The sequence below is a fragment of the Anolis carolinensis genome, chromosome 2 (genome assembly GCF_035594765.1).
Source record: "Anolis carolinensis isolate JA03-04 chromosome 2, rAnoCar3.1.pri, whole genome shotgun sequence".
NCBI lineage: Eukaryota > Metazoa > Chordata > Lepidosauria > Squamata > Dactyloidae > Anolis > Anolis carolinensis.
The window spans coordinates 180588725-180613263 of NC_085842.1; the positions used below are offsets into that span (position 1 = coordinate 180588725).

General features: G+C 47.0%; 1 protein-coding gene across 1 annotated transcript in view; it reads right to left on the reverse strand.

Moving 5' to 3' along the window:
* Positions 1-20995, reverse strand: part of iqsec2 (IQ motif and Sec7 domain ArfGEF 2) — a 242558-nt gene extending 221563 nt beyond the window's left edge. The window contains exon 1 of the mRNA XM_062974044.1: positions 20406-20995. Within this exon, the coding sequence (XP_062830114.1) occupies positions 20406-20995 (590 nt within the window). The remainder of the gene's footprint in view (positions 1-20405) is intronic.
* Between the last annotated feature and the right edge of the window lie 3544 nt (positions 20996-24539).

Sequence of the window (24539 nt, forward strand, 5' to 3'; positions counted from 1 at the left end):
TTGAATTATACTGATCTGGAATAGAAAATCTAGTTAGAGGAGCAAGGTTATTCCGTCGCTTCTAGAACTAATCTTTGCTGTAAAGATAGGGAAGGAAAGAGTTTCTCCTTCTAATATAGACAGCGTGATTAGGGTGTAGTGGTTTTATAATCACCTTTGCCTTCTGGAACCAGGGATAATTCTGTAACTAAAACCTATAGAAATTTGTTTCATTTTCTGTAACTTTAAGATCTGTGCCAAGTTTACAAATTTGTATGAATAAACATCCTTTTTTTTTTGAAGTTTTCCAGACTCAGTCGTTCAATATTTTTAGGACAGCTTATAGGGATTTGCAGTTCGCCCGGATAAAGGACGGCACGTTTCAGCTTTATAGGTTTTTTTTTGTTGTCTGGCGGACGGCACATTTCTCCTTAATTAAAATTAAAAAAAAACTATCAGAAGCATGTAGCTACTATAATTTCCTTTATCCGATATGTTGTACTATGTGGGTGGGTGAAGTGCAAATCTCCATTTGTTAAGTAGCCCTCCTATCACCACTGACCTGAATCAGCCAACAATTAAGAATGATGGAAATAGGAGTCCAACAATGTCTCGAGTGCCCCAGTCCAGGTACACTACTTCACAACTAAGGCACGCAAAGGGTGGAAAGAGTCTACAACTGAAGCCTACATATAAATCATTCCTTCCAACCTCTGGTTCCTTCCAAAGTCTGGTTATCCACTGCTGAGGGAAATGTACTCTATGTATTGCACAGCTCTATGCTTTATGATTAGTAAAGATAAAGGTTTTCCCCTGACATTATGTCTAGTCATGTCCAACTCTAGGGATTAGTGCTCTTCTCCATTTCTAAGCCAAAGAGCCGCCGTTGTCCGTAGATACCTCCAAAGTCATGTGACCATGGGTATGACTGCATGGAGCTCTGTTACCTTCCCACCAAAGTGGTACCTATTGATCTACTCACATTTGCATGTTTTCGAACTGCTAGGTTGGCAGAAGCTGGGGCTAATAGCAGAAATTACTGTTTATTAACCTGAGACATGGCACTGAAAGCAGATCAACATTGTGATCTGCTTTCTATGAACTCAGGTTCTACCGTGTTTCCCTGAAAATAAGACAGTGTCTTATATTAATTTTTGCTCCCAAAGATGCACTAGGTCTTATTTTCAGGGGATGTCTTATTTTTCCATGAAGAAGAATTCACATTTATTGTTGAACAAAAAAATGAACATTTATTATATACTGTATAGTAGTTGTCATCATAAACCAGCATAACCAGAAAAACTATCCTATCAAGAATTTATTGTTACTACCAATATTTCCATGTACAACACTTTATGGTACATACATTTACCGATCCTGCATGCTCTGGTGTTGTGTTCAGTGGGCATGCTTCCAAACAATAACGTTGCTAGGTCTTACTTTCAGGGGAGGCCTTATATTTAGCAATTCAGCAAAACCTCTACTAGGTCTTATTTTCTGGGGATGTCTTATTTTAGGGGAAACAGGGTATATATGGCTTAAAAACATTGAAGTCTCATCTAACAGCAAGCCTTCTCTTTCTCACCCTGAAAAAAAACCCTCTGGGAATAAATCCAAGTGTTTAAAAAGGAAGCCCAAATCATAGAAAACCCACATCCTCCGCTCTTTAAACAGCTCCTCCCCTTCGAGCTGGGGGCCAGATTTTTTAAAAATGTACTAAAGAAAAGACAGCCATTCTCCTCCCTTAAACAAATCAATTCACTCCCAGCCCAATTGGAAACCACAGTCCCTGGGAGGGACACTAGCCTGCTTTTCCAAGCATCATTAAGTCCTGAAGCACCTGTGGCTCTCACTGCTGGAGGTAAATAAATCATGAAGAAAGAAAAGGCCCGACATATCTGCTGAACCATTGTGTCCCCTAACAGCTTGGGAAGTGATTGCTTGAAAGAACACACACTGTGTAAAAGGGATTCTGTTTTTCTTCCCCCCGCCCGCCCGCCCGCCTCTTTTCAACCCCCTCCACTTCTGCTTCCAAATTGGGGCTCCTTTGCAACCAGCTCCCCGACTTTGGAGTCTAACATCTGAAAATGTCTGCTATAAAAAGCTAATCCTTCGATATTTCACTACAGGTTTCGTTTATGTGGTTTATCTACCACTTTGTGCACAAAAGTATAGAAAACTATTATATGCGACCACAGTATAATCCAGTAATCGATTGTGGACTGAGAAGGGAAGGGAGGAATACTCACTCCGAAAACATGAGGTCCCCTTCCCACTTCCCACTATGAGCTGCTTCTGGCTCAATTCTATGGATGTTTGTTTGGAAGAGTGTGGTCTAAATGCACAGATTTGCCAATTATTCACACTATATTTTGAAATGAAAGGCTCCCAACTGTCTTTGGGTAATATAGTAATCTCTGCTAGAACACCTAGGGGAAAAAAACGTATTTTCAACAATCAGTAAGATGTTATTTAACTGATGTAATCTCCAGTTTTAATAAACTTAGATTACAGCAGACACTCTAGTCTTTCTGGGCTTGACAGGAATCCAGCATCCTGAAAGCCCTGCAACAAGAAAGCAAGAATGTGAACTTGTCTGTCAGTGTCAAGTCAGGAGGTCATATAGGCACATTAGAAATACATATAAGGTTAGTATATGGCTCAAGGATATAAATCCAGATTACATTTAAACTCTACACCAGCCATGGGCAAACTTGGGCCCTGCAGGTGTTTTGGACTTCAGCTCCCACCATTCCTAACAGGCTCAGGCCCCTTCCTTTTCCCTCTCAGCCGCTTAAGGGCCTGAGCCTGTTAGGAATGGTGGAAGCTGAAGACCAAAACACCTACAGGGCCCAAGTTTGTCCATGCTTGCTCCACACTATTCAGCAGGACCTACTCTCAGGTTAATGTGTAAAAGATTCCATCCCTTTAAATTAATAAGTTCTGGCCTCCTATGACGCTATATAAAATGACTGCTGAGATTGCAACCATATTGCGGCGTAAGGTTGATATATGCTCCGACTTCTTCCCTGTTTCTTTAAGAGACACATGGAACTGAAGTTCGCTTTGAGGAGGATGGCAGTTTACCTGGGTAATTCCTACTAACCTCAGTACAGTTTGCATCTCAATAAACATACCCTGATTGGGTTGAAAGTCAGTGCCTCCTGACTTACTCAAGCATAAGCCCCAGTGAATTCAGAGGACTTATTTCCAGGAAAGTGTGTAGGCAAGAAGACAGACACCTTCTCCAGAAGAACTGGGGAAAGATGGTACTGCTTTGTAAAGTGATACCTTGTTTTATCAAGATGTGTCTCCTCGCTGTAGAGACAGCTGGGGAAACAGCTGCTGAGCCAGCTCTCCAGGGTGTGCAAAACTGTGTTCAAGCAGAGAATTGTAACACAGGGCAAATGGATGACCCACACTATAACCTGATATTAAAGTGCCAGTGGAGTCCCTGATGTGCAGCTGTGTAGTGTGTGTGAGAGAAAGACAGACAAGTGGGGAACTGTGTGAATTGCCATCGACCACTGCCCCGCTGTGATTGTCAGCATGACAGTCCCACAACAGCCAAGGAACAGTATTCTTAGACCCCCTAATTAGGTTTGCACCAACACAATATCTGGTTCACACAAATGCCTATCACTTAATTACTCAACACTGAGTCATTTCTGAATGAGTGAACTGGCCCAGGGACGAGAACTGTATATAAGGTGATAACATAGATCTTTCTGTGACATCTGTGCTGGCTCATTCACACATGCAGTCAATTAGAAGGGAATACATATGAGCAAACAGGGCTCTTGGTCTGCCTTTAGGTAGGATCTTTACCCATCTAACGAAGGTTATAAAGTGTGCAAATTGTCCAGTAGTATAACATAGACACTTAGGAGTAACCTACTTCCTTCCTCAGTAAATTGAGATCATAAACTGACACTGAGAGTTTTGTATGACTTGGGAAAATAGAAAAAGGAAAACAGCAATCATTCCACAGAGGCTTGGCAAAGGGCACTGAAACATCTTCCTGGCTCTCACAGAAACTGGTGTGTGTCAGACCTAGGGATTGTTACTGTAAACTAGGGTGTACATAGAAGCATTTAATTGGAGGTAGAAAGCCAGGCAGAACACACAAAATGCCCGAAGCAGCAGCATTCAAGCAGTGCTGTGCATACTGTTCCAAAACCTGCACATAGCTCCTGCTTCTTACACTGCTGCCAACATGCTTGAATCCCTACTATGAATTGTTCTGCATCTTCAAGTCACTTATGACTTATGGTGACCCTATCACAGAGTTTTCTTACTAAGATTTATTTCAAGGAGGTTGCCTTTTAGGAAGAAAAAAACCCAACTTGTCCAAGGTCATCCCATGGGTTTTCGTGGTCTGATGAGGATTTGAACCCTAGCCTCCAGTGTCCTGGCTCTTTTTTCTGGAAAGACTAGGAATTTGCTATAGATTCCACTCTAATGTTGCAGTCAGTGTTTTTGGGATGCAATTTCAGCTTTGGACCTTACAGACAAACTAGATGTTACACAAAAACAGAGGCAGGAAACATGCAGCCTTCCAGATGTTGCCAGACTGCACCTTCAGTTATGCCTCTCTATTAGATATGCTGACTAGAAATGTTAAGAAATGCAATCCAACTACCTCCACTACAATATGTGGTTACCACAAAAATGGATACTACACCTTCAGTTTTATAATAATAATAATAATAAAACTTTATTTATACCCCGCCACCATCTCCCCAACGGGGACTCGGGGCGGCTCACATGGGGCCATGCCCAAGACAATACAATAGACAAAATATAAAAACAACATATCAGAATGCAATTAAACAATGCAACAATAACACTACACAATACAGAACAAAAAAGCAGAACGTAGCATAACATAACAAGGGCGGGCCGCATGGACACAAGGTTAAAAACTCGGGGTAAGAAGAGATAAGAATAAAACCATGAGGAACAGGGTCTACAGAATACATGTTGGGGAGAGAAACACAGGAGGTATATACAATTACTCTCCGAAAGCACACCGGAAGAGCCATGTTTTTAAAACTTTCCTAAAGGCTAAAAGAGTGGGGGCTAGCCTGATCTCAATGGGCAGTGAGTTCCACAAACGGGGGGCCACAGCAGAAAAGGCCCTCTCCCTTGTTCCCACAAGGCGGGCCTGTGATAAAGGCAGTGGAGACAGGAGGGCCTCCCCAGATGAACGAAGGGCTCGGGCAGGTTTATAGTAGGAGATGCGGTCACGAAGGTAGGCAGGTCCCAAACCGTTTAGGGCTTTATAAATGATGGTCTGCACCTTGAATTGGGACCGGAGAATGAACGGCAGCCAGTGGAGCTCCTTAAACAAGGGAGTAGATCTCTCCCTGAAACTCGCTCCCGTTATTAATCTGGCCGCCGAGCGTTGGACTAGTTGTAATTTCCGGGCCGTCTTCAAGGGAAGCCCCACGTAGAGTGCATTACAGTAGTCCAGTCTAGAGGTAACTAAGGCGTGCACCACCGTGGTCAAGTCAGACTTCACGAGGTATGGTCGCAGTTGGCGCACAAGTTTGAGTTGTGCAAAAGCCCTCCCGGCCACCGCCGACACCTGAGCCTCAAGCGTCAACGCTGAATCCAGGAGGACCCCCAAACTGCGGACCTGTGATTTCAGGGGGAGTGCAACCCCATCCAGCACAGGTTGCCACCCAATACCCCGATCCGACGAGCGACTGACCAGGAGGGCCTCTGTCTTGTCGGGATTGATCCTCAGCTTGTTCCTCCTCATCCAGTCCGCCACAGCGGCCAGGCACTGGTTCAGCATCCGAGGGGCTTCCTTGGAGTCAGATGGGAACGAGTAGTGGATTTGCGTGTCATCTGCGTAGAGATGGCAACGCCCTCCAAAACTCCGGATGACCTCTCCCAGCGGTTTCATGTAGATGTTGAAAAGCATGGGGGAAAGAATAGACCCTTGCGGGACCCCACAGGTCAAAGGCCAGGGGTCCGAGCAGGTGTCCCCCAGCTTCACCATCTGGGAACGGCCCTCCAGGAAGGACCGGAGCCACTGCAAAACAGTGCCACCAAGCCCCATCCCAGACAGCCGTCCCAGAAGGATACCATGGTCGATGGTATCGAAAGCCGCTGAGATGTCCAGGAGAACCAGCAGGGTCACACTCCCCCTGTCCAGTTCCCTGCGGAGGTCATCCACCAAGGCGACCAAAGCCGTCTCGGTACTGTGCCCAGGCCTGAAGCCAGACTGCGAGCGGTCCAGAAAATCAGTGTCATCGAGGAACCCCTGGAGCTGCGTGGCAACCACCCGCTCCAGAACCTTGCCCAAAAATGGGAGGTTGGAAATTGGTCTGTAGTTGTTACATACGGATGGGTCTAACGAGGACTTTTTAAGTAGCGGTTTTACTACCGCCTGCTTAAAGCAGGATGGAACTGACCCCTGGCACAAAGAGGCATTAATTATAGTCACAAACCAATCCAACAGCCCCTCTTTGGCCAGCTTAACCAGCCAAGAGGGACAAGGATCCAGAGCGCAAGTGGTCGCCCTCACAGACCCAAGAATCCCCTCCACGTCATCAGGAAGAACAAGCCGGAAAGAATCCCACAAGATCGAACAGACAGGTACCTCGGTTACCTCCGCTGGAACTACAATTAAACTGGAGTCCAAGTCACGGCGTATCTGAGCAACTTTGCCTGCAAAATGGTGCGCGAAATCGCTGCACCTGGCTGCCAAGTCATCGGGGAGCCCCTGGGCCTCAGGAGGCCGCAGAAACTCTCCCACAACTCGGAACAGCTCAGTTGGCCTATTGGCCGCAGACGCTATGCGAGCAGTCGTGAAAGCTTTCCTGGCTGCTCGCAGAGCCACGGAGTAAGCCTTAATAGCGGCTTTAGCCCGTGCTTGGTCTGACACGTCCTGAGATTTCCTCCAGATGCACTCTAGTCCCCTCCTCGTACGCTTCATCACAGCCAGCTCCTCAGTGAACCAAGGGGTCGACGTGGCTCTGCGCAACGAGAGGGGACGTTCGGGAGCGATCATGTCCAATGCCCTTGCCAGCTCACTATTATAGCGATCAGCCAGGACATCGACAGGATCGCCAGTCTCCAGAACAGGAAGATCCCCAAGAGACCTCAGGAGTCCATCCGGATCCATCAGCCTCCTGGGTCGGACCATCTTAGTGGGTCCACCACCCCTGCGGAGGTTAGAAGACACGGCGAAACTTACACAGATCAGATGATGGTCAGACCATGACAATGGAAGAATATTTTGCTCTTCCACTCTGACTGTTCCACCGTCCACAATAAAAACAAGGTCCAACATGTGTCCCGCCTGATGTGTGGGCCCAGATATAACTTGAGACAGCCCCATGGTCGTCATGGCAACCATGAAATCCTGAGCTGCACCTGTCAATGTGGTCTCGGCATGAATGTTAAAGTCTCCCAAAACTATAAGTTGTTGGGAGGCCAGGGCCACATTAGAGACCACATCTGCTAGCTCGGACAGGGAGACTGCTGGGTCGCGGGGTGGACGGTACACCAGCAAAATCCCCACACTGTCTCGGGCTCCCACCCTCAGGAAGACACACTCGAACCTCGAAGTTTGCGGAACGGCACATCTGATCAGGGCGATGGACTGCCGAAAGATCACCGCGACTCCTCCTCCCCGCCCCCCAGCCCTGGCCTGCTGATGCACCCCAAAACCCGGTGGACACAACTGAGTGAGGTTCACCCCACCCAGCTCGTCCAACCACGTCTCGGTGATACATGCCAGATCCGCCCCCTCATCCAGGATTAAATCCTGAATAACAGCTGTCTTACCATTGACAGATCTGGCATTCAGAAGCAAAACCTTAAGGCCGGGGGGTCTGTCCTGAAGACTACCACACCTATTCCTCTCCAGGGTCGCAAAAACTCTGTTGCGCTTCTCCCTGGGTCGCAAGTGACCGCTCTTCCTCCTCCTCCTCCCCCACACTACCTCAATGGAGCCCCACCCGTGGGAACCCTCTACCTCCTGGGGGGTTAATTGATTAGGGTTGCCTTTTAAGGGGGTTAGTCAGCTGTTCTGAAATGTGGGGCCCACAGAGGTATTTGTTTGATTAAGGAAGGGACCCATCTCCATTAGAGGTAAAGAGAAGGAGTCATCTGACTTAACGTCATCTGACATTGACAGGGGGCTGAACAAGGGTAATGTCTGTGGGCAGGGTTGAGAGGTGGGACCGGCATAGTTTAAAATTGGGGAGGGAGTCTCAAAGTGGAACTCTGAAAAGGGGGCCAACACCGGCGAGCGTTCGACCCCGTTGTTTTCATCCCTCTTCCACCATCTTTGGTAGCTGTACCGTGTCTATGGATGTTATTTACGTATTTCTAATAACATCACACAACAGAGGTGCCCTATGGTGCAAGGAGAAGGTGGGGCTCATACTGTAGAGCAGTGGTTCTCAACCTGGGGTCGCCAGATGTTTTTGGCCTTCAACTCCTAGAAATCCTAACAGCTGGCAAACTGGCTGGGATCTCTGGGAATTGTAGGCCAAAAACATCTGGGGACTCCAGGTTGAGAACCACTGCTGTAGAGGCTCGAACATAGGCCACCATATGCTTCCCCACGGAGTGTCATTCTTTGTCACAGATGGGGCAGGGAAATGCAGAAATGCGGTCAGTATAATGGGTACATGCTACTAAATATTATGGAGCTGAGCTGTGTGGAGAATTGAGTATCTGACTGCCCCTTTCAGCATCTTTCACACCTGTTGTACAATATCTCATTTAGCCAATAAAATCACAACCAGAACTTATGAGTACAATGGCTTGCTAGAAACCTCCACAACTGGGACTCAAGGCATGATCCCAACCACCAGTCAAGTATGTCCACTTTGAGTATATCATTATATTTGTTCATCTCAAAAGAGTAACTTTCCAAGCTTATGTGGCAAGCTGGACAGGGCAGACTGGTCACACATTCAACACCAAGTTCACTGAAATGGTATTTATACAACAACTCGATTATAAGGTGCAGCGTGAGCCAAGTTAATGCCTGGAAGATATTACCTGAAATCCTATCTGGTTTTAATGTCACTAAAAAAAGAAGTCTGCCTGCATCACTAATGCTTTCCTTTCTTGTTGGGGAGAAAGAAGAAAGGAAGGGGAATAGTCTGCTGAAATACTTCTTAGGAAGTAGGTGTTACTGTAGATCAGGCATCCTCACACTACAGCTGTTTGGGCCTCCAACTCCCAGAATTCCTGACCATTGAACAAGCTGTCTAGAGCTTTTGGGAGTTGGAGGCTGCCTGCTACAGAGGGTCTGCAGAGCTAAATCATTCCATAGTTCAGGGGTCCCCAAACTAAGGCCCGGGGGCCGGATGCGGCCCATCGAAGCCATTTATCTGGCCCCCACAGCACAAGGGCAGGAGGGGGTTGGGCTAAATGACCCAAGGGGTCTCTTCTTCTCTTACAACCATTATTATTATTATTATTAAGCAAAGGCTGGATGGCCATCTGTCGGGGGTGCTTTGAATGCGATTTCCTGCTTCTTAGCAGGGGGTTGGACTAGATGGCCCATGTGGTCTCTTCCAACTCTACTATTCTATGATTCTATGATTCTATGATTATTATTAACATTGAGGCTGGGTGGCCGTCTGTCAGGGATGCTTTGCTTGTGCTTTTGGTACACAAAGACAGAAGGGGGTTGGACTAAATGGCCCAGGGGTCTCTTCCAACCCTCTTTTTTATTATTATTATTATTATTATTATTATTATTATTATTATTATTATTTTATTATGACACAGCAAACAAGATAGATATGCTGGATTTCATATCACAAAATCACAAGTCGAACACTTCCCAAGTGTCTATGACTGTGTGATGTATTTTCGGATGATGCACGCAGATCCCAGCAGGGTGGCCTTTTGCAGTTGGCAGATAGTAATTGTGTCAATGTCAATAATAATAATAATAATAATTATTATTATTATTAGCATTGAGGCTGGGTGGCCATTTGACAGGGGTGCTTTGCTTGTGCTTTCGGTGCACAAAGGCAGGAGGGGATTGGACTGAATGGCCCAAATGGTCCAACCCTCTTTTTGTTGTTGTTGTTGTTGTTGTTGTTGTTATTGCTCGGTGGCCAACTATAGTCCGGCCCTCCAACGGTCCTAAGGATCGTGAACTGGCCCCCTGTATAAAAAGTTTGGGGACCCCTGCCATAGTTGATGCAGATCAAAACACAATTGCAGCGCTAAACAGACCTGTAGACTCCTTGCTTCAGATTGGACTGGGATCTCCCCCCAAAAATCTCTAACCACACGCCTCACTCCCTCTGAAAATATTGACTCCAGGCACCAGTGCTTCTGTAACTCACCAAGATTACATAATGTGAACACAGTTTTCAGCACTCCTCAGAAATATCTGATGAGCCATGCACACCATTACGAGCAATTCTTAGCTAATGCCTCCCCCTTGCTTCCCTCTCACTCATCTATCCGTAATCCGAGAGGAATACATACTGGGGATTGACTGCAAGTTCCTTTCAGACTAAGAAAATATCAGCTTATACCGTACTCTAACTGCAAATAGCGAGTTCTCAGGTTCCCAAATACAAGCCTGCAACTCCCTGGGAGTAGGCTGAAATAGTGCCTCATGAACAAAATAAAATAAATACCTAGGAAGACTTCAACAACCATGTATTTCATCATGTGTAGCAAATGACACTGGAGCAACAGAAGAGAAACTCCCTTTCTATCTCTTGCAGAGGCCATTAGGATATAAAAGAATCGTTCTCACTCAATGTCTGGACTTGACAGATGATTAGGTATTGTAGCATATCTATTCCTTCTAGCTCCAAGGAATGAATTGGCTTTGGATAATAGTGCTAATTCAAATATTTTGTTTTTCGTTTTCAAAACATTTAAACATATCAATTTACTACAGATCCTTAACAAGGCTTTTGTGTCGTATGCCTGTGGAGAGTGGGGAGGTAATAGGTTTGCTTGAGACAACAGCATGCGTCCAACAAATGAAGGGCCCTAGGACACACAGTTCATACTCTTAGACATTATACTACAGTTCCCATTTCGGCAAAAGAGGAGTAGTGTCTATTATCAGTTGGAGATGCTTCTAGCCACTTCTGACTTTTCTGCCAACAGGGAAAGGAAAATCAGTTCCCCTTCCCCCTCTGCATTGCCTCTCTGAGCTCTAAAAAACGCCTCCCCAGTGTTGGTAGGGGAGTAGGCGGGAATGGCAAGACACATTTGTGCTGATTTTAAGTCATTTGCAGCATCAAACCACTTTGCTAATTTCCAACCAGAGGAAGGAGATGGCAATTGGGGGGGGGGGGGGGGGGAGTGAAAGTGGGAGAGAGAGAGAACACCCATCTGTATTCATTAATTCCTACCCCACACTCAGCCTTCCCTGCTGCCAAGCTTACAGAAGTAGATCCTAAAGCATTCAGGGGTAACTGCATTTTCTTAGCGTCTTGTACAGCTCACTATGAGCCTTGCGCTAGAGGTAACCACTCAAATATGGGGATTTAGTTCAAACTCCCCACCCTCAATTCTCAAAACATAAGCTCTCCACCATGGGCAAACGTAGTTTTCTGAAAGACATTGCTGAACTGCAAATTTCAATAGCCCCAGATGGGAAATCCAATAGCGAACAATGCTGGGAGTTGCAGTCCAACAATATCTAGAGGGCCATACAATCTACATACCATTCTGAGGAAAGGAAGACCCAAGAAAAGTGAATGGAGAACTAAAGAAAAGAGGAAAATGGAGGGTTTTCACATAGCTGAAATGAAACAAGATGACATGATGGCAATGTTATAGGAAAAGGGATGTGAGGAGCAAACATGGATTCAGATTTTGTCTTTGATATGTCTCCCTATTAGGAGGATTGTTCTGTCAACCTCACCCCCCACTGGCACATATTCAAATCAGAGTTATAAGAAATGACCCTAAAAAAAGGCAGCTAGGTATTGCAGAGTTAAGGTATGTGAGTTCCAGAGGCTAAATCGGCCGTAAATGCCATATGGCCTTTGCCACAGAATATCTCTAGAATAAAGAGGGTGCTAGCCAAGAGAGAAAACACATGAAAGCTATGTCCTCTTGTAGAGCTGGGCCCAGTATCCAGAAGCCCTGGTTCAGCCAATCTGCTTTCCTCAACCAGATGGACTACAATTCCTCCAGTTAGTAAAGCCAAAGGTTCATGTAAATCTTGGGGCTATTAGAGGGACACTAGGTTGAGGAAAGTGGCTAGATCCTGCTTTCCCAAACCCTTTGGAAAACATGGTGCCCACAAACGTCATGAGCCAGCTCTCCTATTCCCACCTGCCATGTGCTTTTCCCAAGCTCAAAGCACATTACATAATGCTAAGTATCCCACGGCAACATTATTTCTCACCTGCACGTGTACACATACTCCCTCAGGCATTAGTTTAGTATATCCTGTCTCCTTTTTATCACAGCAAATGGTGCATTCAATAGCATATCCTTCCTCTAGACATAATCCCAAACCCTGACTTCATTCCTCACTTCAGAGGACCCTCTTCCTGTCCTAACCACTGCCTCCCACTGCCACCTATACAATGAGAGAAAACAGGCCCAAAGGTGTTAGGACTACTACTAGGAGGGCAAGAGTCATGCATGCACATGTGTGTATTACGAATTGGAATCATGTGGCCCTCCAGGTGTTTTTGGAATCTTAAGAGCTAAAAGGGGGCGACAAGGCCATCACATCCAACCTCTGCTGTGCAGGATGACCCAATAACAGCACTCCAACCTCTGCTTAAAAGGCCACCAAAAGAGAGAACATCATCTTCTGAGAAATCTATTCCACTGTTAAACAGTTCTTACCAGTTCATATTTCAACAGCCCTACAGAGCACGGAGGATGGAAAGAATTGCGGGATGTGGCAATCCAATCACATTTGGAAGATGTGATATGATGCCCATCCCAATGTATAATTGCATTCACACAAACACATTTGGCCATCATATAGAAGCCAAGGTCCCCCTCGATGGATTGTCACCTTGCCGTGGTGAGGGGGCTTGCGTGTTCCGATGAACCTGTGGGCACAACCACTGGAGTGATGCACTCCCAGGAGTGGCCGCAGGGGAGGTTCCAGACCAAGCACAATCCGAACACCCAAAGACCTCAACGGCGGAGCAGGCGGAGGATAACATGGTACATGTTACAACGGCTGTGAAGGCGGAAGAAGGCTGCAACAGACTGAGAAGCCACTTTCGTTGTGTTAACCACACCACTGCTGGAACCTCACTCTGTGAAGACTGTGTGTTGACCGGCCATGCACCGATCTCCACACATTAAAAAAAATTCACGCACAGGCGTCTTCCAACAAAAATAAAAACAAACCTACAAAAGTCCCATGGCGATCAGCGAGTGGCGACGGGGGCAGGACTGCGAAATCTGGAAGCCCCTAGTCACAGACTGGCACATGGGCGGTGGATATGGACTCAGTCGTTCTACCTCAAGGACCGAGGCAGTTGAGTAGTCCGGCAGCTGTATCCATGACTGAGCAGCCCTTTTTAGGATCCGCTCTGCTCACCCCACATGGGGAAGGGGCTAGAAAAGGTGCCCTAAACATAGTCTGCCTCTCCTACCCTGACTGGACTGCCGCGTCCAGAGGGGTCACCACTCTGCGGCCAAAAAATAAAAATGAACTTTGGAACATGGAACGTACGGACATTGTTAGATAACACTGACAGCGAACGCCCCGAATGCAGGACTGCTATCATTGCAAGGGAGCTGGGACGCTTTAAGATCGACATAGCAGCCCTTCAGGAGACCCAGAGAGCAGGAGAGGGACAGCTGAAGGAAGAAAAGGGAGGCTACACCTTCTTCTGGAAGGGACTGCCTGAAGAAGAGCGAAGAATACACGGAGTTGGCTTTGCGATCAGAAACGACCTGGTGAAGCACCTGACTGAAGCACCAACTGGCATCAATGAACGACTTTCAACCCTCCGAATTAACCTTGCCAAAAACCAACAGGCAACCATCATATGCGCCTATGCACCAACTCTAGATGCTGACGAAGACATCAAGGAAAAATTTTACTGTCAGCTGGACACCATCCTATCGGAGATACCAGAAGGCTGAAGAAATCCAACACCTTGCAGATACCCATGACACTCAGGGATTTTTCAAAGCCACAAAGATCATCTACGGACCAAGAAACCAGGGCATACAGCCTCTACGCTCATCAGATGGAACCAAAATTCTGAAGGACAAAACATCAATTGCACTACGTTGGAAAGAGCACTACCAGAACCTGCTGAATCGCAGCTCCACTGTGGCCGAAGAGACCCTCTCACAAATCCCGCAACAACAAACCAGGGATGAGCTTGCAGCACTGCCTAGTTTGGAAGAAGTCAGCAATGCCATCAGCCAACAAAAAAACAACAAAGCCAGCGGACCTGATGGGATTCCTGCTGAAATCTTCAAAGAGGGTGGACCTGAGCTGATACAACAACTCCACCAGCTCATTGAAAAGGTGTGGATGACCGAGAAAATCCCAGCAGACTTCAAGGATGCCACCATCATCACCCTTTTCAAGAAAGGGGACAGAACAGACTGCGGGAACTATCGTGGTATCTCCCTTCTAACCTCCGCCGTGAAAATCCTTGCAAGAATCCTTGCAAACCGCCTTCTCCCTGTCTCAGAAGACACCCTCCCAGAATCCCAGAATGGGTTCCGCCCCTCCAGAGGAACAGTGGACATGATCTTCACTGCTCGACAGCTCCAAGAAAAATGCAGGGAACAAAACCAACCTCTGTACATGGCATTCATTGACCTTGCAAAGGCATTCGACACAGTGAATCGCAGCGCTCTCTGGACCATCCTCCAAAAAATCGGGTGCCCTGACAAATTCGTGAACATCCTGCGGCTCCTCCATGATGGCAACAGTCTTGGACAGCAACGGCTCCCAAAGTGACCCATTTAAGGTGGAATCAGGTGTCAAGCAGGGATGTGTTATTGCCCCCACCTTATTTTCCATCTTCATCGCTATGATACTTCACCTTGTTGATGGGAAGCTTCCCACCGGAGTGGAAATCATCTATCGGACAGATGGCAAGCTATTTAACCTCAGCAGACTGAGAGCCAAAACCAAGGTCACCACAACATCTGTTATAGAACTCCAATATGCTGATGACAACGTAGTCTGTGCGCATTCAGAAGAAGACCTACAAGCCACTCTAAACACCTTCGCAGAAGCATACGAGAAGCTCGGCCTCTCACTGAACATCGAGAAAACCAAAGTGCTCTTCCAACAGGCACCAGCTAATCCCTCTGCAAAGCCAGGAATACAGCTTAATGGTGTAACATTAGAAAGCGTTGACCATTTCCGCTACCTTGGCAGCCACCTCTCCACAAAAGTCAACATCGACACTGAAATACAACACCGCCTGAGCTCTGCGAGTGCAGCATTTTTCCGTATGAAGCAGAGAGTGTTTGATGACCGGGACATCCGTAGAGAGACCAAGGTGCTTGTTTATAAAGCCATTGTCCTCCCAACCCTGCTCTACGCCTGCGAAACGTGGACTGTGTACAATCGTCACACCAAACTCCTGGAGCGTTTCCATCAGCGTTGCCTCAGGAAAATCCTGCAAATCTCTTGGGAAGACAGGCGGACAAATGTCAGCGTACTTGAGGAAGCAAAGACCACCAGCATTGAAGCGATGCTCCTACACCATCAACTCCGCTGGACTGGCCACGTTGTCCGAATGCCCGATCACCGTCTCCCAAAGCAGCTCCTCTACTCCGAACTCAAGAATGGGAAACGGAATGTTGGTGGGCAGGAAAAGAGATTTAAAGATGGGCTCAAAGCCAACCTTAAAAACTGTGGCATAGACACTGAGAACTGGGAAGCCCTGGCCCTTGAGCGCTCCAATTGGAGGTCAGCTGTAACCAGCAGTGCTGCGGAGTTCGAAGAGGCACGAACGGAGGGCTTAAGGGAGAAACGTGCCAAGAGGAAGGAGCGTCAAGCTAACCCCGACCGGGACCGCCTTCCACCTGGAAACCGATGTCCTCACTGCGGGAGAATATGCGGGTCAAGAATCGGTCTCTTCAGCCACCTAAGAACACACACCCAAGATACCAAGGATGGAAGACTATCGTCCTCGAACGACGAGGGATCGCCTAAGTAAGTAAGAAGCCAAGGTACATACCCCTTTCAAAACAGCTACAGGCATATACAATTATGTAAATTAAAAAAAACAGCTACAGGCATATCAGAGATTGGCTATTTCGAATATCCTCTTCCATCACAAGTCTGTTGTGTTGCTGGGGTTTTCTCTCTACACAGGACAAGGATTAGAACAGGACGATCCAGAGATCCACAAATCTGCATAGCCACAAGTGAATGGCTTTAGCCCTCAATGGTTGTTTACAAGGATTGAGTTCTGAACTATATGTAAGAAATCAAGAACGTGGAAGGATGTCCGTTTGTTATTAATGGTTTTAAGACATTAATTTGCTTTCTCCTACCCACCAGGAAAGAAATGAGGCGAGACAAGGTGTACAGAGAGCTATTTGGGATATTGAAAGGGGGAAAGAAGCAGGATTGGCAAGAAAGAGCATTTCCCAGTAATGCAGTGATCATTTCTCACTCTCTGCAGCAAGCCCAAGAGGAGCATGGCAGAAGCATGAAGGAGCCTGGGTGGCAGGGAGATACAGCACAGGTACTGGTAACAATCCTTCTCTACAAAGGAATACATTCCAGACAGAGGGGGGGGGGGGGAAGGAAGGAGCAAAGTGGTGAAGAAATAATGCTGAAATTTGAAAAGGCCCAAAGGAATAATAGAGCACAACTAGCTCAAATGAATGAAAGAAAGGGCCAGCAGAACGAATGGCTAAACAGGCTTGACTGTGCTACAGAAGGCCATAAAGCAGCCTGCAGCAGGGGATTGCGCGAGGGTCTCTGGCCGAGACATCCAGCCACGAAGGTGAGCAAACTAGGATCAGTGAGGCTCACAAGGGTAAGAAGGCAGCACTCCTGGCAATGCTCTTATCTGGAAACGTGCTCCACAGACGTAGCAGAAAAAGGAGTGGGAGCAGTGTTAAGAGGACAAGCCCACAACCTTTGGAACTGTATCACATTAGGAAATACTCCGTTTCTGAGACTGTTTGAAAATTATTTCGAACGGGTCCCATCATATGACATTTGCTCCATCCCGTCAGTATTCCATATGAATCTGTATGCAAAGTGTTGCAGAAACTGATGATTTGCAGACGGAATTCTAATCATGTTTTTTGAAATACTACACATCCTTCTGTTGCTGAAGTGCCGTTTTTGTGTGCTTTAGGAAAATCTGCATCCATCCCATCTGCAACGATACTTTTTAAAAGGTCACAGAGTGATGTAGGGGTTTTTTGAATGGATTGGGAGGAGCCAGCCTTCTGCGGTGTAATGAGTCAAAGCGCAGTATTTTCAAATCATACGAATTGTAATAAAGTGTGATGCAGCGAGTATGAATCCCGTCTCAATACACTATGCATCCAGTCCTAGAAAAATATGGAATGCATACTAATAGAAGCAAATTATATCCCAATGTGAAAAGGTCCTTGGATAGCATCGCGGTACACTTTCCTGGGCCAAAAGGTCACCACACCCAAAGGGTGCCCTTGTGGCTCCGGGACAAGGATGCTACAGCTGGCAAGGCCTCCCCTGGATGCCCATTGCTTGGCTGGCTTGGCATCACTCAAATAGTGCGGAAGCAAAGGAGGGATGGCGCTTAGATGGGAGACTGCCAACAAATCCCAGGTGCTGCAGACCAAAGCTTGATCTGAGTTTTCCAGGCTGTACAGCCATGTTCCAGAAGCATTCTCTCCTGATGTTTCACCCACATCTATGGCAGGCATCCTCAGAGGTTGTTAGGCATATTGGAAACTAGGCAAGGGAGGTTTACATATCTGTGGAATAATGTCCAGGGTGGAAGAAAGAACTCTTGTCTGTTGGAAGCAAGTGTAAATGTTGCAATTAATCACCTTGATTAATATTGAAAAGCCTTGCAGCTTCAAAACCTGGCTGATTCCTGCTTAGAGGAATATTTTGCTGCCCCTGATTGATTCATGTCTGTAATTCCTCTGTTTTCTGAATGTTGTACTTTATTTGCTAACCTGATTTTAGCGTTTTGTAATACTGGTAGCTAGATTTTGTTCATTTTCATGGTTTCCTCCTTTCTGCTGACATTGTCCACATGCTTGTGGATTTCAATGGCTTCTCTGTGTGGTCTGACAGTGGTTGTTAGAGTGGTCCAGCATTCCTGTGTTCACAGATAATATGCTGTGTCCAGCTTGCTTCATCAGGTGCTCTGATATGGCTAACTTCTCTGGTTGAGAACACCACTCAGAAGACAGGAGAATTCTAGATTAGAAACCATCTAACACCTCCAAACAAAGGATTCCCCAGGGCAGGAAGCAGCCAGGCTTTGAAGCTACAAGGCCAATCAATGCCAATCAAGGTGACCAATTGCAACATTCACACCATGAAAATGAACAAAATCTGACTACCAGTATTAAAAAAAACCCTCTAAAATCAGGACAGTAAATGAAGAACTACACTCTGAAAACAGAGAAATTCAAGACGGGAAACAATCAGGGACAGCTAACAGCTCTAAATAAAGGACTCCTCCAGACAGAAAGAAGCCAGGTCTTCAGGCCACAGGGCCATATAATAATAACTTTATTTTTGTACCCCACCTCTATCTTCCCAAAGGGACTTGGGATGACTTACATGAAGATGAGCTCAATCAACATAGTTAAAATATAAAATATGAACATACTAAGTACATCAAATGCTAATCAAGGTGATTAATTACAACATCCACACCGGCATCCTAGAGACAAGTGTTCTTTCTCCCACCCTGGACATTATTCCACAGATATATACAGGAAACTCCACTGCTAGTTTCCAGCAGACCTACCAACCTTAGAGGATGCCTGCCATAGATGTGGGCGAAATGTCAGGAGAGAAAGCTTCTGGAAGATGGCCATACAGCCTGCCAGACTCACAGAAACTCGATGTTTGCAGTATATCACTTTGCATCATTCACACTTGCCTCAGGCAGACAAGAGTTCTTTCTCCCACTCTGGACATTATTCCACAGATATATAAACCCCACTGGCCTGGTTTCCACCAGACCTCACAACCTGTAAGTGTGCCTGCCATAAATGTGGGCGAAACGTCAGGAGAGAAAGCTTCTGCAACCCAATAGATTTTTTTCGTGTCAGGAACAACCGGAGTTGCATCTGGAGTGAGAGAATAAGCCGTCTGCAAGGACGTTGCCCAGGAGACGCCTGGATGTTTTGATGTTTTTACCATCCTTGTGGGAGCTTCTCTCATGTCCCCGCATGGAGCTGGAGCTGATAGAGGGAGCTCGTCCGCGCTCTCCCCGGGTGGGATTTGAACCTGGAGGCCTTCAGGTCAGCAACCCAACCTTCAAGTCACAAGGCTTTTATCCCCTAGGCCACTGGAGGCTCCTAACCCAATAGATAGATAGATAAGATACTAGATGGATGGATATGATAGATAGATACATGGATAGATTGATAAATACAGTAGGTGACTGGGTGGACGGATGGATACTAGATGGATGGGCATGGGCAAACTTCGGCCCTGCAAATATTTTGGACCTCCCAACCTCTGAGGGTGCTTGCCATAGATGTGGGCGAAACGTCAGGAGAGAATGCTTCTGGAACATGGGGAAACATCACAGCAACCCAGTGATTCTGGCCATGAAAGCCTTCACCAACACAAATAAATCAACAATATACAGTAGAGTCTCACTTATCCCACATAAACAGGCCGGCAGAACGTTAGATAAGCGAATATGTTGGATAATAAGGAGGGATTAAGGAAAAGCCTAATGCACATCAAATTAGGTTATGATTTTACAAATTAAGCACCAAAATATCGTGTTTAACAACAAATTTGACAGAAAAAGTAGTTCAATACGCAGTAATGCTATGTAGTAATTACTGTATTTACAAATTTAGCACCAAAATATCACGATGTATTGAAAACATTGACTACAAAAATGCATTAGATAATCCAGAACGTTGGATAAGCGAGTGTTGGATAAGTGAGCCTCTACTGTAAAATAATGTATGAACTGATTTAAAAATGAGCACTTGCTAGGCTTGCTAAACAGGAGGATTTTATGAAGTACAGCTGAAGCATGCTCAACTGTGTTGGGATCCCGAAGGTGATATTTCAGGGTGGTTACCAGGCATGGGCCAATTCTAGCCCTCTGGGGGTTTGGGACTTCAACTCCCATCATGCCTCACAGCCTCAGGCCCTTTCCTTTTCCCCCTCAGCCGCTTAAGCGGCTGAGGGGGAAAAGGAAAGGGCCTGAGGCTGTGAGGCATGATGGGAGTTGAAGTCCCAAACCCCCGGAGGGCCCAAGTTGGCCCATGAGGGGATACTGGGGACTTACTTCCTCTGGAGGGTGGTGGCGGGGCTGGTGCTGGCGCTGGTGCTGTGTCCCCCTCCGGCTCCGGGGCTGGAGCTCCGCGAGGCCCCGCGGCTCAGCTGTCCCCTCTCCCTTTCCCGGGGCGGCCGCGGGTATTCGTGCGAAGACGACGAAGCAGACGGCGGCGGCGGCTGCTGCGGAAGTTGCGCTTGCTGCTGCTGAGGCTGCTGCGGCGTCTCCTTCTGCGGGCCCCGGTCGCGGTGCAGCTGGCAGGGCTCGCGGTAGTGGCCCTCGCGGTTGGCAGCGGCATAGTGGGGCGGGAAAGGGCCCGGGAAGTGGTTGTCGCGCTCCTTGTGGTGTTGGTGGTGCTGCTGCTGCTGCTGGTCCCCGGGGGGCGGCCGCCCGCGGTGGTGGGGCCCCCGCTTCTCGCCGCCCTCCCGGAGGCCCCGGTTCTCGTGGCTGAGCTGCTCCAGCTGGCCCTCCAGCTCCTCGATGCGGCGCCGCTGGGTCTCGAGGAGCTTCTGCTGGCTCTCGATGATGTGGTTGAGCTCGAGCAGGTACTCCACGGCCCGGTTGGGGCTCTCCGAGGGGCCCCCCGCGCCCCCGCCGTCCATGGAGAGCGAGAGGAAGAGCGGCGCCCGGGCGCTGGGAGAAGCGCCCGGCGCCCGGCGCCTCCGGCTCCCGATGGTGGCGGCGGGAGGGGGGGCGGCACCCCGGGCGGGCTACTGGCCTCCTGCCCCGCGGGGGGGCTGCTGCTGCTGCGGACTCGGATGCTGGGGCTGCTGCTGCGGGGCGGCGAGCGGCATCCCGGCGCCCGCTGCGGGGAAGGAGGAGGAGGAGGAGCCGGGTCCGGAGCGATGCTAGCAGGGGCGCGCGGGGGAAGAGCACGAGGAGGGGGAAAGGAGGGGCGAGGACTATTAGGAGCAGGACGAGAGTGGCTCGTGCCGCTTGCTCTGCTCCGCCCGCCGTCGCTGCAGAGGCACTGCGCACTGAGCCTCAGCCCAGAGGGAGGGAGAGAGGGAGGGAGGAGGAGAAAGAGGAGGAAGTTTGGGGAGAAGGAAAGACCCCCAAGAAAGAGAGGCTGCTCCTCACCGCGCGCCTCCCTCTGGCCTCGCGGGAGGGGAGGGGGCGTCACGTGGCAGCGCCAAAGTGAGAGAAAAAAGAGCGAGGGAGGGGCGCGCGCGCGTGTGCCTCAAGGAGGGGGCGTTTTCCCGCCTGCCAGGAGCTCGCCACCTGCATTGCAAAGCGGCACACTCAGCTCCTTGATTGAGGACCTACCTCATCACACTAAAGCAGGGGTCCCCAAACTTTTTAAACAGGGGGCCAGTCTTTGGAGGGCCGGAAAAAGGAAAGTTGTGTTGTCGAACGCTTTCATGGCCGGGATCACAGGGTTGATGTATGTTTTCTGGCCATGTTCTAGAACAGGGGTCCCCAAACTTTTTAAACAGGGGGGCCAATTCACAGTCCCTCAGACCGTTGGAGAGCCGGACTATAGTTGAAAAAAAAAACTATAAACGAATTCCTATGCGCACTGCACATCTCTCATTTTGAAGTAAAAAAACCAAACAAAACAAATGGGAACAAATAGAGCCTCAATGTTAATCATAATAAAAATAAAAAAGAGTTGGAAAAGACCCCTTAGGCCATTTAGTCCAACCCCCTTCTACCTTTGTGCTCCAAAAGCACAAGCAAAGCACCCTTGACAGATGGCTACCCAGCCTCAATGTTAATAATAATAATAATAATAATAATAATAATAATAATAATACAGTAGAGTCTCACTTATCCAACACTCGCTTATCCAACATTCTGGATTATCCAACGCATTTTTGTAGTCAGTTTTCAATACATCGTGATATTTTGGTGCTAAATTCGTAAATACAGTAATTACTACATATCATTGCTGCGTATTGAACTACTTTTTCTGTCAAATTTGTTGTTAAATATTATGTTTTAGTGTTTAATTTGTAAAATCATAACTTAATTTGATGTGTAATAGGCTTTTCCTTAATCCCTCCTTATTATCCAACATATTCGCTTATCCAACGTTCTTCTTATCCAACACATCTACAGACCCACAAAGAAAATCCAACAAATGCTACGGTCAGCGAAGGACAAGAGGGATCCTCTCTCCTCTGTAGGAGTCTACCGGATACCATGCAGCTGTGGACAAGTCTACATAGGGACCACCAAACGCAGTGCACAAACACGAGTCAAAGAACATGAAAGGCATTGCAGACTAACTCAACCAGAGAAGTTAACCATAGCAGAGCACTTGATGAACCAACCTGGACACAGTATATTATTTGAGAACACAGAAATGCTTGACCGCTCCAACAACTATCATGTCAGACTACACAGAGAAGCCATTGAAATTCACAAGCATGTGGACAACTTCAACAGAAAGGAGGAAACCATGAAAATGAACAAAATCTGGCTACCCGTATTAAATAACTCAAAAATCAGAACATTAAACAAAGAACAACATTCTGAAAACAGAGGAATTCCAGACATGAATCAATCAGGAGCAGCTCCAAACAAAGGATTCCCCCAGGCAAGAATGAAGCTTGCAAGGTGATTAATGCTAATCAAGGTGATTAATTACAATATTCACACTGGCCTCCAACAGACAAGAGTCTTTTCTGCCACCCTGGACCTTCCACAGATATACAGGGTGTTTGAAAAAGAACTTGCTAGTTTTAAGTATAATTGCATTAAAACTAGGGAGTTCTTTTTCAAACACCCTGTATAAGCCTTCCTTGCTTAGGATGCCTGCCATAGATGTGGGTGAAATATCAGGAGAGAATGCTTCTGGAACATGGCCATACAGCCCGGAAGCATCTTCTGCAGAGTCCCCTGTCAACACTGCACAGTTCATGCTGACAGGTTCATGTAAAGGAGTGGTGTTCGAACAACTTTTACTCTTGGCAATTTTTTTGTGCCCCCAACATTGAGCTAAAGGGTGTCTAGACCCATAGTTTACGAAGCAGTGATCTATTAGAAAGGGGGCATAACAAAAATAAAACCCACACAATTTGGTAATACAAGTTATCACATTTGTTATGCGATAACTTAAAACATTTTAACAACCCCCCCCCCCCAAAAAAAAAGGAATCCAGGAAACTGAAGAATCACCCAATGTTATCTCCTCACCTTAGTATATGTTTTAAAATGTCTTACCATCTTATGAAGGCCACAGGCTGTATGTATTGTTTGGATTTTGGTAGGGTTGGACTAGATGGCCCTTGTGGTCTCTTCCAACTCTGTGCTTCTGTGATTCTACTCTGCCAATGCAGTTTGGCTTTAACTGCCATGTCAATGCTATGGAATCAGGAGAGAAAAATCAGGTTTGTTTGTTTTTTTTAAATAATAATAAATTGGAGTGTTTTGTGGTTTCCTGGCTGCATGGCCGTATTCTAGCAGCATTTTCTCCTGACATTTCGCCTGCACCTGTGGCTGGGATCTTCAGATGATGCTGTGAAAGCCTTCAACAATCCAAAAAAAAAATTCATGCTGTGGATGGTTGAACCATTAATGCAAAATCCCTGGATGGGGAGGACTGACTGTATATAAGATTGCAGTATTCCTCTCACAATTCACCCTTGCTGGACTCTGGCCATCATTTGTGAAGTCATTTTAAGTGTCCATTCACAAGGGCATATCTTGGATTGTTGATGGCAAACCGCTGGCGCAATGAAGCATGACACTAAAGGCATGCTTTGAGATTTATGATGACTATATTTTTACTGCCAGGGAAGAGCCGATTCATGCCTTTCAGCCAAGAAAAATTAGGAGCAGAGAATTATCAATTTGACAGAATTAAGATCTAGTATTTGTGTTACTGGGCTGCTTGACTCTAGCACAGTGAGAAGAAGCTTGTGGCCTTTCAGATATCATAATACAGTTCTTGCCATCTTTTGACCAGGGGCATGCTGATTGAGGACAATGAGAGATGTGGTCCAAGGAAAGCAAGAGAGCCACAGATTCCCACATCTCAGCTTTAGAATCATTTCGGCTCAGTCCTTTTTTATTACATATTTTTCCAACCTGCTGATTTATGACAACTCCATCTATGGATTGGTCATTTCCTTGGGGTGGCCAACATGCTTTTTGTGTGATATTTCCTTATTTAGGCAATAGGAAATGGCAAATTGAGCA